The sequence below is a fragment of the Alexandromys fortis genome, unplaced genomic scaffold (assembly GCF_014885135.2).
Source record: "Alexandromys fortis isolate MF-2015 unplaced genomic scaffold, M_Fortis_MF-2015_v1.1 scaffold_88, whole genome shotgun sequence".
In the NCBI taxonomy this organism is placed as follows: Eukaryota; Metazoa; Chordata; class Mammalia; order Rodentia; family Cricetidae; genus Alexandromys; species Alexandromys fortis.
In genome coordinates this window covers 976,652-992,317 of record NW_026067961.1, presented here as the reverse complement: position 1 = coordinate 992,317, position 15,666 = coordinate 976,652, and the positions used below count along the sequence as shown (strand labels likewise).

The 15,666-nt window shown below is 52.1% G+C and overlaps 1 protein-coding gene across 5 annotated transcripts in view; it reads right to left on the bottom strand.

The window, feature by feature from the left end:
• The window catches only part of Prdm16 (PR/SET domain 16), a 313,539-nt gene that overhangs the window by 21,736 nt on the left and 276,137 nt on the right, over positions 1–15,666 (bottom strand). For all 5 annotated transcript variants that reach the window (XM_050153399.1, XM_050153400.1, XM_050153401.1 and 2 more), the window contains exons 5-9: positions 14,612–14,714; positions 7,809–8,019; positions 5,840–5,987; positions 5,140–5,293; positions 808–2,224 (exon numbers count right to left, since the gene is read on the bottom strand). In XM_050153399.1, the coding sequence (XP_050009356.1) occupies positions 808–2,224; positions 5,140–5,293; positions 5,840–5,987; positions 7,809–8,019; positions 14,612–14,714 (2,033 nt within the window). The remainder of the gene's footprint in view (positions 1–807; positions 2,225–5,139; positions 5,294–5,839; positions 5,988–7,808; positions 8,020–14,611; positions 14,715–15,666) is intronic.

Sequence of the window (15,666 nt, the reverse complement as noted above, 5' to 3'; positions counted from 1 at the left end):
CCCCTTCCTAGGATCACCCACTTCTTACTCCCTGTGACTCCCTCACCCGGCAGAGTCGGTGACATGCTGGCAGGGTTAGGGCTCCAAACATGGGGCCTGGCCCTCCTCTGCAAGCCCACCTGCTTCTTCGGGAAGCTCAATGCCTTTCCATAAGTCAGGGAGTGGATTCAAACTTGCCCTTCATTGGAACCAGTATCAGACAGGCAAGAATTCTGCCCTACCAAGACCAGCAACCCAGAGGCCCCCCTAGTATGGCTCTAGGGCAGTATGGGGCCACAGGGCAGTCTCAGGAGAGCAAAGCTGCAGAGAGACGGAGCAAGTTCTCAGAGGTAGAGCAGGGTGTGCTGACCCTCATGGGAAGTGGAGGTTAGTTTCCATAAAGACAGTTGATGGGAGATGGGTCTAACGGAGAGGCTCAAGGTAGAAGATGCTGGGGCTGGAGAGATGGCTCAGAGGTTAAGAGCACTGCCTGTTCTTCCAAAGGTCCTGAGTTCAATTCCCAGCAACCACATGGTAGCTCACAACCATCTGTAATGGGGGTCTGGTGCCCTCTTCTGGCATGCAGGCATGCACACAGACAGAATATTGTATACATAATAAATAAATAAATAAATATTTAAAAAAAGGTAGAAGATGCTACCCCTGAGGGAACATTGGGACACTCATGGACTGAAGCTCCTCCCTGATGCCAACGAATGCACGAGTTAGGAGGCTGAGAGAGAAAGGGTGATAAACAGAGTCCCCACCTAATAACTCCATGGATGTGGGCCCCTGGGGAGAGAGAGTGAGGGCAGGCCATGTTAATACCTGTAGATGGGATCCATGAAGAAGGGCGAGGGCTTGGCATAGTGCAGGGATGGCTGCTGGGGCAGCTGTGCTGGGCAGACCTTAGCCAGCCCCTCGCCAACCCCTGGCTTCCGTTCACCGTAGACGTGGTTCTTCCGTGGTTCACGGCTGCCTCCATTCTGGCTCGCCCGGGCCCTGCTGCCGATGCTCAAGTCTAACGGCTGCTCCTCACCGGATGAGGGGACCAGGGGGACCTTAGGTGTGAGCAGGGCAGGCTTGGCCTCTTTTGGTTTGGTGGTGAGGTCAAAGGGGCACTCTGCACTGGGGCCGCCCACCTTGAGGGCATCCCGGGGTGACTTTGGCTCAGCCTTGACCAGCAAGTTATGGGCGAGGGCTCGGTCCGTGAAGGGGTAGAGAGAGTGGGGGAAGTTGGGCAGAAACTGGAAGGGGAACACAGAGTGGTAGGGCAGCGAGCCTAGTTTCTTCTCCTGCATGCTCATGAAGCCAGGCCCGAAGTACTTCTCAGCGATGGATGCAATGGCCTTGATGGAGTCGCCGGCGGCTCCCGAGGCCGTCAGCAGTTGCTCCTCGGGTGGCGGGAAGAAGGAGTGTTGGGAGTAGAAGGCCGGCACCTCGGCCACACTGTTCATGGCCCCAGAGGGCACTGATCCACCCCCAAACTCAGGTTTGCTTTCAGATGACTTGGCCTTGTCCTTGCCCTTGTCTCGGTCACTGTCCACGTCACTGTCCAGGTCTGAGCCTGTGCCCGTGGTGGTGTCCAGGTCTGTCCCCGTCGTGGTGTTGATGTCCTCAAAGTCGCTGCCGTCCGACATGTCAGGGCTCCTGGCTTTGACCTTCTCGACGTACGCATCTTCCAACTGGCCGTCAAATTTCTCCTCTGGCCCCGTGGCCGCCGTGGCACCCTGGCTGCTGTTGCTGACCGCAGAGACAAGAGGCAGGGCTGGGTTTCCCAGCGGGCTGGGGAGCTTGGCGTCCTGCGCGTGGTTCAGGGGGCTCTTGAGCAGTGGCGTGGGAGGTAGCAGAGGCGGTCGTGGGTACAAGGATGGAGGAAAGATGCCTGGGAATCCCGGAGTGAGCGTGGGGAAGGCTGGAGGGGCCGCTGAGAAGGGTAGGCTCCCAGGATGAGGTCTGGAGGGGAAGTACTCACTGAAGCCTAGCCCCCCATGGTTGAGGGTGGGGGAGGGTTTTGTCTTGTCCATCATGGGGCTGGGGGTCAAGGGCAGGCCTGGGGTGAAGATGCTGCCCGGCGTGTAATGGTTCTTGCCCTCGCAGAAGCGCCGGTGCTTGTTGAGGGAGGAGGTGGTGCTGAACATCTGCCCACAGTCCTTGCACTTGATCTGAGTCCGGCAGTCCGCGTGCATCCGCTTGTGCCGGCACAGGTTGGAGAACTGCGTGTAGGACTTGTGGCAGACCTCACCTGAAACACCCACAGGAGGCAAGTAGAGACTCGGTGTGAGATCCCCGTGACTCCCAGGTACAGACGCAGGCTGGGGGCTGGCAAAGATCACCACGCCTTTTCCCTGGGGTCCTGGCACGGGGGACCATGGTGTCTTAGCCTTCTGTGGTAGGAAGCGTGGCATGTTTATTGGCGGCTGATTCTCACCCTGAAGTATAGCTAATTCCTACACTGTGATCTTTGGAAGCCACTGGGAAGCCCGTCTGTGGCCCAGGTTTGTGTGAGGGTAGAGCAAGGACACACAACACCTAGTCTCATTGGACTAGGAGGTGGCTAGCTCAGAACATCCACGTGACCTGCCTCAAGGTAGTGACCTTGGTTGTCTGTTTCTACAAGGGAGCAGCCCCCTCTTCCTAGTCTAAAATGCCACTTTCTTTCTGTCCCCATCTCTGTTCCAGTTCCTGCCACCAGCATCTCAGGAAGGGATGCCCCAGCAGTTCTCAGGAGTCCTAGAGTTAGGGTCTGGGTTGGGGAGCAGGGCTTATCCAGTTTTGGGGTTAGCCAAAAATGGAGTGAAGCTTTGTCTGTGACCTTCAGGGGAAGGGCTGGGCCCATGCTTTCAAACTTGGAAAGCCTCCTAGTAAGGGTCTCTCAGTTTGGGGGTGCAGCAGGGTCTGCTCTAGCTGACAGACACCATCAGGTCTCTTACAGGACAGGGTAATACCAGCGGAACCTCAGTCTAGCCTAGAGGCTCAGAAGACCACAGAGCTACCTTCCTGAAGCCTGGGAACTGGAATATTCACCAGTCTTTCTCCTTTTCTACCATAAAGAAGGTATGTGTGTATGGTGCACATCCCTCCACACACTCTTGCCTCCCACTGTCAGGGACACGCACACACATGCACACACACATACACACACACTGTGTGTATGTTGCACATCCCTCCACACACTCAAACCCTTATAATCCTCTCTCTCCTCCCACTGTCAGGGACACGCACACACATGCGCGCGCACACACACACACCCACGCACACGCACACACACACACATGCACACGTACACACACACCCTGTGACTCTCCCCACAGGACAGTCTGCTTTCTGCAGCATGGGGGAAACAGCGAAACAGCGATTGTAGCCTTTCTACAAATCTCGAGTTGCCACTTTAGCTGAGACGTCTTTTCTCTGAGACTATCACATACTTTAATCACAGTATCTATTTATATTAGCTGCCCCGCCTTCCTGGTCATCATGGCAGGACATTTTTCTGGCTGAAAGGAGTCAAACTTTGGTTCATTTAATCAAATCTTCCCTTTTTGGGATACTGTTCTGGGAGAGGTACCACATTTAGATGGTCTATAAATAGCCTCACCTCATTCCTGGTCTCCCACAGGGAACCACAAGGCAGATCTCAAGCTCAGGTTACCTGGACAGACTAGACAATCAGCACCCTTGCTATGTTCCTGGGTCCCCAAGGATCCTGGTGATACCTACATACAACCTCCTGCCATTACTCAGGACCCTCCTGGGACAGAAGGACCCTTGGTTCCTACCTGTTACTACAACCGGGGAAGAGGACTCTGTGGCAGATGGGTTGTAGATCCCTGGGCAGTCCCAGGAAGGGCAGGTCCCAGACATGGAGAATGGCTGCCAGGCAGCCAGAGCCACCCAAAGAAGGTGGCAGCTTCCGGAATGGGGAGAGTGCTGACTGTCACATTGTGTTGGGTATGAGAAGCAGAGCTGATGAATCTGCCAAGGGAATCTGATGAATCCCTTTCCTTCTGGGATATGTGTGTAGATGCATAAGAGCACAGGCAAGCATGCATGCGTGCATGCGTGCACGCGCGCGCGCACATACACACACACACACACACACACACATGCACCCGGGGAGGGGTAATAGTGCCAACTTACTAGCTCATACTGTACACTCTTACACATGCACACAATTCCTTCAAAGATTTTCTTTTGAAAAGTATCCTAAGAATGTTTCTGTGGCCCAGACACTTTCTTCTCCCCCCCTTTCATTTTGCCACCCCCGCCCCCCATATCCACATCTGAGCTCCCTGATGAAAAAGATGCTATCCTGGTCTCTGCGCTCAGTGAGGTGAGGATTTGCGGGCTTCTAGACATTGTTTGCACACCCAGGTGTCACTTGGCAGGCAGACGTAGAGTTTGCTTATATGTAGCCAGTGCCTGGTTACTGGGGACTCTTCTTCGGAAGGGCCACATTACTAGACTCCCGAGCTTCCTCCACCCTCCGCACACACCATGGTCTGGAGGATGCACACAGTGATCCATCACCACACACATCACACTTATCTTGCACAGGTGTGTCATTCGGATTGCATAGCATGCTCATAAGTCCTGCCTGTCCACTTCTGGACATTTCTTTTTAGTTGATTACCCTTGGCCAAAGCAAGGTTGCAGAGACGGGCCAGACCAAAGACAAAGGGAGAAAGGGCCACGGATGCCAGGAGGTCCTTAGGAAGCACCATGCTCAGGGCATGCCATCTAGAAATGGTCACATTCAGACCCCCCCTAGGAGACATGGTGCCCAGAATATGTCATTGGGGACAGTCATACTCAGAGGTCCAGCTGGGGCTCAGTGAGGGTGGGAACACAGGGAGGGAGGGCAACTGGCCCCTTTTCCAGAAATCTCCATCATTAGAGTCAGCTTCGCCTACTATGTCCCTCCAGCTACTGCAAGGAAATCTGGAGGTGTGGGAAGATGTGGGACGTCGGAAGGGGAGAAGGGTGTGTCTATAAACATGGAGGAGAGCCAGCAAGGTAGTGGCATGGTATCACATGCCTTGTATCCAACTAGGACCAGCTATAGAGGCTTCTGGGTAGATGGCGGGGACCTGGTGGGGACAGGCTGGGTAGAGGGGGGTCCTCAGCGGGGACCTGGCAGGGGCAGGCTGGGCAACTCACATATGAATGGCTTCACCGTGCTGTGGATATGTTTGTGCTGTTTGAGGCCAGAGGATGTGGCAAAGGTCTTGCCGCAGTCGGGGCAGGCGTGGGCACGGGCACCAACGTGCTGTGAGCGGATGTGACGCTGGAGGTTGCTGGGATCCGTGAACACCTAGGGGAACAGATGCTGTTGGCGCATGCATGCCACTGTAAGCCTATGGGTCTGCGGGCTGGGCCCTGCCACTCTCCCTTGTCACCCCTGCGTTGAGATGGTTGATACAGGTCTCGCTGTAGCAGTGATTACTAGAGGGACCTTAGTGGGATGCGGAACCTTTCCTGGCCTCGATTTCCCTGCCAGTGGCCTCAGAATACTGTGACTCAGAGACTCCAAAAATACTCAGTATTTTCCAGAGCACTAACCGGATGGTCTTGGGTCTGGGGGCTTCGCCCCTGCCACCCTCGGCATTGCACACTGGCAGGGGGCACAGGGCTGCCCCTGAGAAGACTCAGCTCTGGTCTTGGCTCTGTTTTTTTGCAGGGCTGCTTGATGACATAATCTCTGAGACTTTCTGCCCTTCTCAGTAATGCGGAAGGACCTGATGAGCTCAGGGCATCTGATCCACTACGCTATATCTCTCAGTCTCTCAGGAGTTTTCCACAGTGGGGTAGAAGGAGAGCCTACAGGTGAGTGCATGCTCTACGGGGCGGGTGCCGGTACCTTGACGCAGTTTTCACATTCGAAACGCTTGCCACTGTCGTGAGACATCTGGTGGCGGATGAGGTTGGACTTCCAGTTGAAGGCCTTGGGACACTGGTCGCATTTGTACTCACGCTCCTCCGTGTGGACAATCATGTGTTGCTCCAAGCTGTGTACAGAGGATGGGGATCACTCTAGGGTCCATTTGTCTGGACGAGGAGGTCCCCTATCCCATATGGTTTGCTCTCCTGTGTGTGGCCCCTGCATGCTGCAGGGGAACCAGAGCGCATGCTGACCGCAGGTCCATACTCTTCCTCTTTTTGAGGTCACTGGGAATAAGGGCAGACAGCCTACCCATCTTAGAGGAAGAAGTCAGTGCCCGAGCCACCTTGACTCAAAGCTGCCCTGTCCCCCCAGCCAGCCAGGGGCAGGGTGGAAGCCTAGGCGATCCTTGTCAGATGATCCCAATGTTAAGGGCTAAGTCTGTGTCTGATGCTGTGGTTGGAACTATAATCCCAGCATCCAGGAGGCTGAGGCAGGAGACTTTCGAGCTCAAAGCCAGCCTGTACCACACAGCCAGCCCATATCTTGAAGGATAAAACAAACAAAACCAACAAAGCTTGAGCCTAAGAGAAAGTGTTCAGGGTACCAACACTGTCATAAGTCCCAGAGTAAGAGGGAGGCCATGAAATTTAAGTCAGCCCTTGCTGGCTGACCAAATACCAATCAAGGAGGGGTGGGCAGTGGTGGAGTGGGTCGTGGATGAGAAGTACCACAGCAGTGAGAACAGCTGCTCTAGGGGCCGGCTCCTCTTGGCTGCACTAGCAACCCCTAATCCCCTCCTCCCTGGGGACTCTGCCTCTCCTGTCCCCAGGATGACCGTTAATCTTCATGAGCAAAGCAGTAATATATCACGGCCTGTTAATTACGGGGCCCAGCCATCCGTTTAGAGCAGAAACGCCTGCTCCTCTAGCTCCCAGAGATTGTATCTTTTCGCTGTTGTTAATTGTGATTTATGTGTTTATGTAAAGAAAACACGGACCCTCCTCTCAGCCCTGTTCTCTGCGACGCGCTCAGGCGGGATTTACCCACACGCTTTTTCTCAGTCATCTGCTCAGGGTGGAGGGTCTGCTGTCCCCAGGGAGTCCATGATGGGATTGGTGGCAAAGTCCTAGTAATCATAGGGCCTGTTAGCGGCCTGATGGGGTTTTGCTCTGACTTTGCAAGGTTGTCCTGAGCAAACTCTTCAAAGGCAGGGCCTCTGAGGCTGGAAAAGTTCTCAGACTCTTCCACGCCTCGGAGCACTGGGGCCAGTGGTCCTGGCTTCCCCTACCCAGAACCTAGGATGCTCTTTTGTCCCAGGGGTTTATATAGGTCCCCAAGGCTTCTGTGCCTGGGTCCCCACATTGGTCTGGCTTCAGGGCAGATTGGGCCTGCTCCAGCTGCCTGTGTCTGGCTGTCACTCAGCTGGGCTTGAAGCTCTCTTTGCCCATGGCTCTGCAGTCTCTCCCTGGCAGGTGGCTGCCATCTGAGGGGGATTTTCTCATGAATGAGGGCCATGTATGATCCTTTAGTGGGTCCACTGAGAAGGGCATGTATGTCCACAGAACAAGGTTGTTCTATAACCCTTCTATGCTGCACCCTGCACCTCCCAGGTTGGGGCCTTATTGCAAAAGTATCACTGGGGTCAGGTGGTGGCAAGACCATGCTGGTCTGTGAAAATAGAGAGTTCAGGCTGTGTGTAGGGCCATGGTGCCAGTGGCCTGCAGACCAGGCCCAGTGGGTCCTCCTGCTGGGGCCAGGCCCTTTACAGTGAGAAAATACCTGCAGCTTCCATCCAGCCACGTGCACCTACTCTGTTCCCAGTGCAGCGAGGCAGCAGGTAGGAGGCCTTGGTCTCCTAGCCCTAGTGTCCAAGACTGACAGGGAGGTGGGCTGGAGACCAAGGGGCCGCCAGCTGGAGGGAGTGGGAGGTGGGGTGGGACGGCACCTGTATTTGTTGGGGAACATCCGCTCGCAGTCCTTGCACTCATGAGCTTGCCCATCGCTGCCCCGGCCGAGGCCCTCGGGCTTGAGGTCCTCCCCGAGGCCCTCGTAGAGCGGGGCCCCCGCAGAGCTGCAGGCGTACTTCTTGTGGCGCCTCAGGTCCAGCTTGCACTGGAAGAGTTCATCGCACTCCTCGCAGCGGAAAGTGGGGTCCTCTGCAAGACAAAGGGCGAGGAGGTGAGCGGGAGAGCCAGGCACCCATTGCCCCGGGGCTTCCATCCCACCCTGGCTGCTCCTACCCAGCTTCCTTCCAGCCCTTGTCCTGGCTGCCCAGGGACGCAGAGGTCACAGGACAGACCAGACCATGCTGGAGGACCTCATCTCAGCATCGTGGAAACACTGAGCAATTTCAGGCTCCTCCCTGCATCCCTAGCGGTCACTGTGGATTCAAGAAGACCCTGCCTCGGAGTGGAGAAGGAAGCCAGGCCAAGTGCTTTGTTTATGAATTAGGAGAAAAAAAGCAGGCAGAACTCCATCGCATATAATAAATTATTGTCGTCAAGGTCAAACAAATTAAAGGGGGGCAGCTATTATTAAGTTTATGAGGCAGCATCCCGAGCACAGTGCCAAACCAAACAATTAGCCCGGAGCTGTAACTGGGGCGGGTCTCTGCGCCCTGCCCCGCCTTCCTGCCGCTGTTAGCCTTTCAGCTTTCACCCAGGCCCGGAGAGAGAACACCTGCTCTCAGATCTTGCACAAAGAGGGCTTATGTGCACATGTGGGCATGAACATGTGCAGTCTGTGTGCTCTCTGAAGTTGCATGCGGATACGTATGCTAAAGCAACTGTGTCTGTGTGAGTGTCCCATCCCATCGGTACCCATGTTTGCGAAGCCACATGTGGATGCGGGTGCATGCCTGGGCGTCTGCACCTAGACTTTGGTGAATGGGCCCATGCACATATGTGTACCTATGTATAAGTATGGGAGTATGGGTACATGATTATGTACATAGCTACATGCGTGATGTGTCAGCGTATTTTCACATTTGAATACACATGTATTTATGTGTGTCTGTATAAATGAACATGTAGGTATTCATGAAGATCTTCATGTGACTTTGTATGTATTTTTCTGTGTTATGTGTGCATGGGTATATGTGTTCTATACATCTCTGGACATGGATGATTACGTAAGGTGTTTGTGTATACGTGTGTGGATTTGTGTCATTGTGTACAGTTGTGAATAAGTATGTATGTGTTTGTACGTAAGTGGTCACATGTTAGGGGTTTGCATCTGTATGCTAATGTGTGTATCTGTGTCTATGAATGCTGCATGTGAGGGTATGTTTGCATCTGTGTGCATGTGTAAATGTGTAGGGAGGTGTATTGGGTGCTTGTGAGGGCTGGCCTGGTATCCAGCAGTAAGCAGGGACTTAGATCAGGCCAGAGGCAGTGTTGCTCCTGGCCCCAGCTCTCACCAGAGAGACTACCATAGCCACAGACTGTTTCTGAGCCTACAGGAGATGGTTAGCATCTATCTCCATGCCCTGAACAGCATGCAGTTCTAAACAGGGACCCTCTCCTGCTACCCAGAAGCTCTGCTGAGTGGAAGTGTAGAGGTGATGATATTCAAGTATCTGTCCTGGGCTGTACCTGGTACTCCTAACAGTGGGCACCAGGAATCCAAGGTGGGACTCTGCAGGGCTGGGTGTCAAATGCACAGCCAAGCCCATGCAATGATGCTCACTATGACCCCAGTGCACTCAGCTAGTCATATCTGAGAAAGGGGAAGTGCCTGGGTGCCAGGGAATGGACACGTGTGTGTTTAGGGCTGACTGGCAGGCACTACTGATTTCCAGAGTCCAGAATCCTGGCCCCACTGGCTTACCTCAGCAACATAGAAGCCTCTTTTGGGAGGAAAATGAGACCATGGAAGAAAGGTGCTGTGGGTCCTTTGAGTCAGTGGAGTTCTTTCCTATATGTAGCCCTGCCATGCTGTGCTCTGCTGTGTTGTGTGTGCTGTGCTGTGCCCTGCTGTGTGTGCTGGGAAACAAGGATTGTATTCTTGCCTTGGCTTGGAGGTCTCTACCCATAACATCTCCAGGGAAGGCCCTGAATTCCCCTTAGGTGCCAGAGTGGGACCACATGACTCACAGGATAGGGCGGGGAGGAGGCAGGCACAGGTGATTCACACAAAGAGCAATGACCTTCCATGTCTACAGAAGGAATGAACTACAATCCAAAGAGGGGCTCTTATCAGAGCAGCGAGCTGTGAATATCGTGGATGTCTATGTGGAGACTCACTGGGCACTCTTTGGGGCAAGCAGCATGCCGAGACCCTCCACCCAGGGGGATGCCCTGTATCCCTCCTCTGTCACTGATCAGCTGTGACGGGCACTGTTCACTATTTGGGCATGAGATGCAAGGTAGCAGGGCCCTGACTTCCCACAGAGGATGGAGGCCAACAGAAGTCAGACACTATTAGCATCTGGAGGCATTTCCGTCACCCTTCACACCAACCCCGGTGTGAGTCTTTGGAGTCTGGGCACACTAGGCACATGCTATCACGGAGTTCCCCGTGTCCCCCGTGGTTCTACAGAGCTGCTGCTGAGGGCTGGAGGGGATGGATACATGCAGATCATAGAAAGTCGGGAATAAGAAATGCTCATTGTTACCACACTCTTTCTAGACTGAAAAAGGAGAAGTCATTGTAGTTTAGGAGGAACACGAGATCATTGGCCACACCACTGGCTGGCCAAAATGTCTACTTCTGATTTGAAATTTGGGCTTAAAATGATTTTATTTTTAAATTAAATTATTTTTTTAAAGGCAGGGTCTCATTATGTAGCCCTGGATGGCTTGGAATTCTCTATGTAGATCATACTGGCCTTGAACTCACAGAAATCCACCTGCCTTGCCCCCAAGAAGGTTGAATTAAAGTCATGTGCCACCACATCAGGCCTTGGGCTTAAAATCTTAAATGTAGGGATTTAATAAGAAATTCAGCTTGATTCTTACTTAGAAGTCACCCTGGAGGGGATGGAAATGACCTTGGTGGCAGCATTACCCTTCTTCTCTGCCCCATGTGTCTTCTGGACTTCAGCTTGTTTCTGCAGAAGGACAGAGTTCGGGATGGGACATGCCTCTGCCTGGGTGAGTGGGTCAGAAGAGCCTCTTAGATTCTTCTGGGCAGGGAGGGCCGGCCTTGGGCACACACCTGGGGCACACCGCACACCACTTTTATTTTCCCAGAACACAAAATTCCATCTAAGGAAGTGTTGAAAGGGCAGGTTATACTGGTATTATGTCTATTATAGCCTATCACGGCCCGGGTCTCTCCTGCGCACACCACACAATGGGCCACATCGCAGAGAGGCGAAGTGGATTGCCAGGGGGCTTTCTAAATGAAGTGAGTGTTTGAATGCAAACGATTTCTTTTCTCCACGGAGCAAGTGCTTCTCAGGAAAGAGAGAAAGAGAAGTCTGCCTCCTCCATCCACTAATCAAAGCATTATAAGGTCACCTGACTAAGAGTGGACTGTACCAGCCGTCCTTCTGGCCATCTGTGAGGATGCTGAGTTGGCAAACCCATCCAGGGCTCCAACTCTGTAGCTGGTGTATCTGTACAGGGGAGCCATGCCGATTCCTACCCAAACCAAGGGTTCCATTTCTCCCTCATCACCAGACCTCCAGACCCCCTCCGCCACAAAAGCACAGGAGAGAAACTGGAAAGAAACTCTATCTAAATGTGGTGGGGGTCTTGGGCTGCGGTAGATCAACCTTCCACCGAATTATACTGCAGTGGCACCTGCCCGTCAACCCCGCACCTCCCTTGTCTAGCTCCAGTTCCATCATCAACTTTCTCGGCTGAACAGGAATGTTACAGCAAAATAAATCCCTGCCTAATGGCTTTGAGACTGAGGGGTTCACAATTACACGGCACCCGCATCCCAATCTACAACTCCAGCTCTAAAGCGCTCAAGAGTCTACTCCAAATTCCTGTGGCGATAAGGGGCTGGCTGCATTTAGCCCGGGCTGGGATAAAAGATTTTTTTATGATAATTATCTGAGTGAGGGACGCGTTTGCATTTTCTTTCTGTGCAATTCTGAGTTTAACTAGGGTGTGTGTTGGGGGGGGTAGCTGTTGGGGTGGTAAAGGAGGGATCTTGACAGCAGAGATTAGGAAAGTCAAATATTTGATGTCAGACTATTATGTGTGGAAAGTAATTAGCTCACAAATGTTTGATCAGTTATTAGGAAAATGGAGAGTGGGTTATTTAATATCGGGGTGGGAGGTGTGTGTGTTGGGGGGAACAAAAATCAAGGCTTTTAAAAATCTTTTTGGAAGAAAGACATTTCACCACGTGAACGGAGCTGCGTGGGTGAGGATTCTCCTCTCAGTTCAGAAGATTCACAGGTCCATTCAGCAGTGATTTTAAGGAAAAGAACCCCCCCCATCTTGTTGCATAAGTCTTGGCAATTCATTTCTGCTTTCCCGATGGCTTAATTACACCCAAAATTTAGAGGCGGAGACAGAAGACCTTGTTTGGTAAAATGGTCCTTCTACCCCAATTTCTTGTCTGACAACTTAGAACTATGTATTGCTGCAGAAAAAAAAAAAAAACAATGAGGCACTCTGGTCACTGGCAGGCTGGTAGGGTCAACAGAGAAACTGAGGCAGAGTTCCACAGGTGTGGTCACAGAAACTTCTGCTAAATCCAGTGGGGATCATTGAGAAATCCTTGTGTTTCCTGAGGGAGTCTAAGGCACTGACCTCACAGAGAAGGGAATGGATTTACTCTAGATTCTAGAAACATTTAGGGGACATTTCTTTTTCTGTTCACTGGTAGCTCAGTCTTAAAAAAGAAGAAAGACATGAGGGCTGGGAAGATAACCAGAAACATGCTTGCTGCGTAGTACAGGCCCTGAGTTAATCTCCACAACACGTTGGTATGGTATAGTAGTAGTTGTCAATAATCCCAGCACTGGTAGGGCGGAGACAGGAGGGTCCCTGGGGCTTGCTGGAATCCAGTCCTTGGCTAATTACTGCAAGCTCCAGGCTAGCAAGAGATCTCGTCTAGATAGCACCAGATGAATGACAGCCACGGCTGACCTCTGGCCTCTATATGCATGCCCACACATATGCACCTCCCCTGCATGCACAGGAAAACACAGAAACGCCTCCTGTGCCCCACAAGAAATTAGACACAAGCCCTTGAGTTCCCTGGTCATCAATGACCACGGAGGGCCAACAGACTCACTCTTTGTTGCCGACATAGTCTTCTCGAAAGCAGCTGTGCCAAGACCCTGAGTAGACAGACATAGACTCGAGGGGATATAAACCGTGTGTTGGAACACCCAGAGTGTGTGAAACTGGCTTCCTCTCTAGTTCATCTCAGAGGTGCTCAGGTATACAGTGGCAAGCAGGAGCACCTGCGGACACACCCTAACAGATGGGTACCTATTTGCATCGAGAGCTTAAGGACACATCCTACTGTGACTCCATTGTAGCCCTCAGCTTGCTGCCACCATTGCTTCACCCCTGTGTTTCTTCAGGACTTTTAATTATTGGTGGGGATCACTTCTAGAGACAGCCTGGCTGCTCTCCCCTCCTACGCGGGCTGGAGTCATTCACAAAGGAGAGCTCTGGGTTCTGCCTGGCCTCCCAAGTACCAACTAGGTTGGGGTCATTTACTACAAAAGGCTGGTAAGAGGAATACACTTGAAACATCACCCAGGGTCTGCAGAGATGTCTCAGTGAATAAAACTTGTCATACAAGGGTGAGGACCAGAGTTCAAACACCCAGGACCCATGTAAAAAAAAAAACCCAGGTAGATGTGACTGTCTCTTGTAACCCAGGGCTCAGGAAATTGAGACAGTGGTCCCCAGGCTGAGCTGGTTAGCTAGACTAGCCAAACTTGGGAGTTTCAGTTTCCACATGAGACCCTGCCTCAGGAAAGTGGAGAGCCAGCAGGGAGGACACCCAAGAACAACCATATGTGAATGAGTACACATGAGAGCACATGCCCACACACATATACCCCACACATATATGTATGCATATATGTACATAAACACACACACATATATACACAAAAATTCCATTTTCTGGGTCACCAACACTATGTAGATAAAATTCAGCATAATGCCAATTGTCTTACATTGCCTCAAGCCCCTCTTCAGGATGTGTTTTGAGGCCCCAAGGAAAGGTAGGGGTCTCTAGTCTCAGGGGTAAGGGGCTGGTAGCTTGTTGTGCTGGTTGGCTTTATATTACTATTATTATTATGATTATTAATTATTATTATTATTGTTATAGAACAGAGTTGTCTGGGAAGAGAGAACCTCAACTGAGAAAATGCCTCCACCAGATTGGGCCTAGGCAAGCCTGTAGAGCATTTTTTAAGTTAATGATTGATGTGGGAGGGTCCAGCCCATCATGTGTGGTACTACCCCTGAGCAGGTGGTCTGGGTTGTATAAGAAAGCAGGCTAAGCAAGCTATGGGGAGCAGGGCAGTAAGCAGTACTCCTCCATGGCCTTTGCTCCCAGGGTCTCGCCTTCAGTTTCTGCCTCTGCTCCTATCAGCAGATGGTGACTTGGGATATATATGCCAAATCAGACCTTCCTTCCCATGTTGCTCTTGGTCATGGCCTTTATCACACTGAGAGAGACCTGAGTCATACACCTGGGGTCTGCAGAAGCTCAGCCAGGGCATCGGCTGGCAAGACCTGCTGGCAGGCAGGGGCGGCACAGCACTCATGTTCTCTCAGGTGGGTGGGGGTTCAGGGCCACAGCTCAGCAGGCTCTTACCATCCAGGCTGGGTGCCACGACACCCAAGGAGTAGGCACCTTCTTTCACGTGCGCCAGCAGCTCTTCTCCAGGCTCAATGTCCTTGATGACTTTATAGTAAATCTAGGAGACAGAGATTAAAGACAGAAAGTGAACACTGAAGCGGTGTGTTCTCATGGCAGAGGTACTCACAGACCACGGAGCTTCCCCACAGAGGTATCCATGGACTATGGAGCTTCTCCTGCAGAGGTACCCACAGATCACGGAGCTTTCCCCGCAGAGGCACCCACGGACCACGGAGCTTCCCCCACAGAGGTACCCACGGATGAGCTCCCCACCACTGTAGGGCTACCCAGAGAGGGGGCTGGCCTGAGGGGGCCACTTCACCCAACTTTTAATTAAAAAAATGTTTATTTTATGTGTATGAGTGTTTTGCCAGCATATAAATACACCACGTGTATGCAGTGCCTGAGTAAGCCAGAAGAGGGAACTGGATTCCTTAGAACTGGAGTTATGGTTGCCATGTGGGGGCTGGGAAGCCTCCAGAACAGTGGTTCTCAACCTGTGGGTTGCAACCCCTTTGGGGTCAAAGGACCCTTTCACGGGGTCACATATCAGATATTTACATTATGATTCATAACAGTAGGAAGTGACGGGTATGAAGCAGCAACAAGAATGTTATGGTTGGTCACCACAACATGAGGACCTGTATTGTATTAAAGGGTCACAGCATGAGGAGACTGAGAACCACTGATCTAGAAGATCAGCAATAATCTTAACTGCTGGGCCGTTTCCTCAGCCCCCAAACTGCTTGTCTTTTCATTTAAACAAATTTTATTATATTTACTTATTTTTGTGTCTACTGGGGGAGGGGCAACATGTGGATCGCACAGGACAACCGATAGGATCAGTTCTTTCCCCCCCATCATGTGGATCTTGAGGATTTAACTCAGGTCAGGCTTGGCGGCAGGTGCCTGCTGAGCCGTCTCCTTGGCCAGATCTGACCGTGAAGAAGGTCTTTCCCCAGAACTTCTACAGCATATGAAGAAAGGAGAGGAACCCAGTCCATTTTAAT